At 45.5% G+C, this 1,729-nt stretch overlaps 1 protein-coding gene across 1 annotated transcript in view; it reads right to left on the bottom strand.

Moving 5' to 3' along the window:
• The window catches only part of LOC105525086 (putative V-set and immunoglobulin domain-containing-like protein IGHV4OR15-8), a 38,432-nt gene extending 38,215 nt beyond the window's left edge, over nt 1–217 (bottom strand). Inside the window, exon 1 of the mRNA XM_011960618.1 lies at nt 141–217. Within this exon, the coding sequence (XP_011816008.1) occupies nt 141–207 (67 nt within the window). The 5' untranslated portion in view covers nt 208–217. The remainder of the gene's footprint in view (nt 1–140) is intronic.
• Between the last annotated feature and the right edge of the window lie 1,512 nt (nt 218–1,729).

The raw sequence follows: 1,729 nt of genomic DNA, 5'->3' as shown, positions 1-1,729 counted from the left end.
CCGAAGGCTTCACCAGTCCTGGGCCCGACTCCTGCAGCTGCACCTGGGACAGGACCCCTGTGAACAGAGAGACCCACAGTGAGCCCTGGGATCAGAGACAGCCTCCCATATCGTCATATCTGAATCCCTGAGACACTCACATCTGGGAGCCGCCACCAGGAGGAGGAAGAACCACAGGTGCTTCATGTTTCTGCACAGGATGTCCATGACTCTCAGAGAGCATCTCCCATGTGAGCAGGACCCTGAATTTAAGGAAATGTGTGGTGGTTTCCTGTGGGTGCCTAAGTGAGGATTTGCATGTGGGTGGTGCCTTTGTATGGAGAGGTGAAAAGGGATGAGGGAGGCCCAGGCTTTGGGGCTCACCCTGAGAGAAGGATGCTGGCTGTGCCCTCTGAGAACTCAGTTCTCTTCCTGGGATCTCCCCTCACCAAGCCCAGAGTCCTCTTCTTCCAGGTAGGGAGATGTGCGCTGATTTGCCGAAGGAGATGTTCTGGGAGATGAGTGTGATCATGGATCAAGGACAGATTTTGGAATCGGTTCAATGCTGTTCTACCCGTGAAGATTTATATGAAACCAACCAAACATCCAGGTTATCTAAATTGTCAAATCTCCATTCAAAAACATTAGGGCAGCAGCTAAATATGTTCGTCACAGTGAATTTATTCAAACCTACATCCATGCAATGTTTATTGTAATTGAGAATATCCATCATGGTTAGAGTGAATATGTCTGTCCCGGAGAGTGCGTCATAAAAAAAATAAAAATCTGAGACTTTCCCTTTTGTGACCGTTTAAAGTTTGGGATTCTGTCTGCAATCTCAGGAGGAGGTAGTGGGACGTATCTCCAACCGTCTCAATGTGTGATGCTGAGAACGTGGCCTGACCTTTATACACTTCTGTGTGAATAGATGTAGACTGAGGATCACAATGACAATTTCAGTCAAAAACTATAAGAGGTCAGCACAGGAGCATAGTCTCATCATCAAGATTAGTGCAATTGCCTTTCCTGGGAACAAGAGAGGACATCTGCGAGCCCTCCCCTCTGAGAACACAAGGAACTCTGGTTCTTCCCTGACAAGTCACACTTCTGAAACATGGCTGGAAAATGGCAGTCAAGCCCAGAGTCCTCACCCACATATTTATCATTTCAGGTACACCTGTGTCTGAAAGACTTTCTCCTTCATTGAATTGCATGAACATACCCTTAGAGTTTGCGGTATTGCAACTTGGGCATTTGACATTAGTGTGGTGAATTATATAATAAATAATCTATCTCCATGGATGTGGGTAACAGGAGAGTCATCAGAAGTTGGGTGTGTTTTAACATCAGGACAAACCTGGGCTCTCTTGTTAGGACTGAACAAGTGAGCTGACCTGTGGGACAACAGAGGGAAAGAGACAGAACCAACATCCAGAGCCAGGTGAGCTCCTGACCGACCAGGTGGTCTCTGGACATCTTGTTTAAACAGATCCAGAAAGACCTTCCTCACCTTCAGGAGAATTATGGACACTGAGGGAAATTGAGATAAATTTTTATTTACAGAGAATAATTCATAGGCTTGTAGACATCTATGTGGGTGTGTCCAGGATTGCTAGGATATGCTCATACACAGAACAGAAGAAATAATTCTATTTCATGGAAAGAAAATCAAAGAGCTTCTGAATTGGTAGGTATTCTTTGCCACAAATGTGTCAGGTCACTAGATTATGTTATGATGCTGGAGGTAACA

The sequence above is a fragment of the Colobus angolensis genome, unplaced genomic scaffold (genome assembly GCF_000951035.1).
Source record: "Colobus angolensis palliatus isolate OR3802 unplaced genomic scaffold, Cang.pa_1.0 Scaffold519, whole genome shotgun sequence".
Taxonomy (NCBI): domain Eukaryota; kingdom Metazoa; phylum Chordata; class Mammalia; order Primates; family Cercopithecidae; genus Colobus; species Colobus angolensis.
Note: the sequence above shows the minus strand (reverse complement) of the source record. Positions and strands in the feature narration are given on the sequence as shown.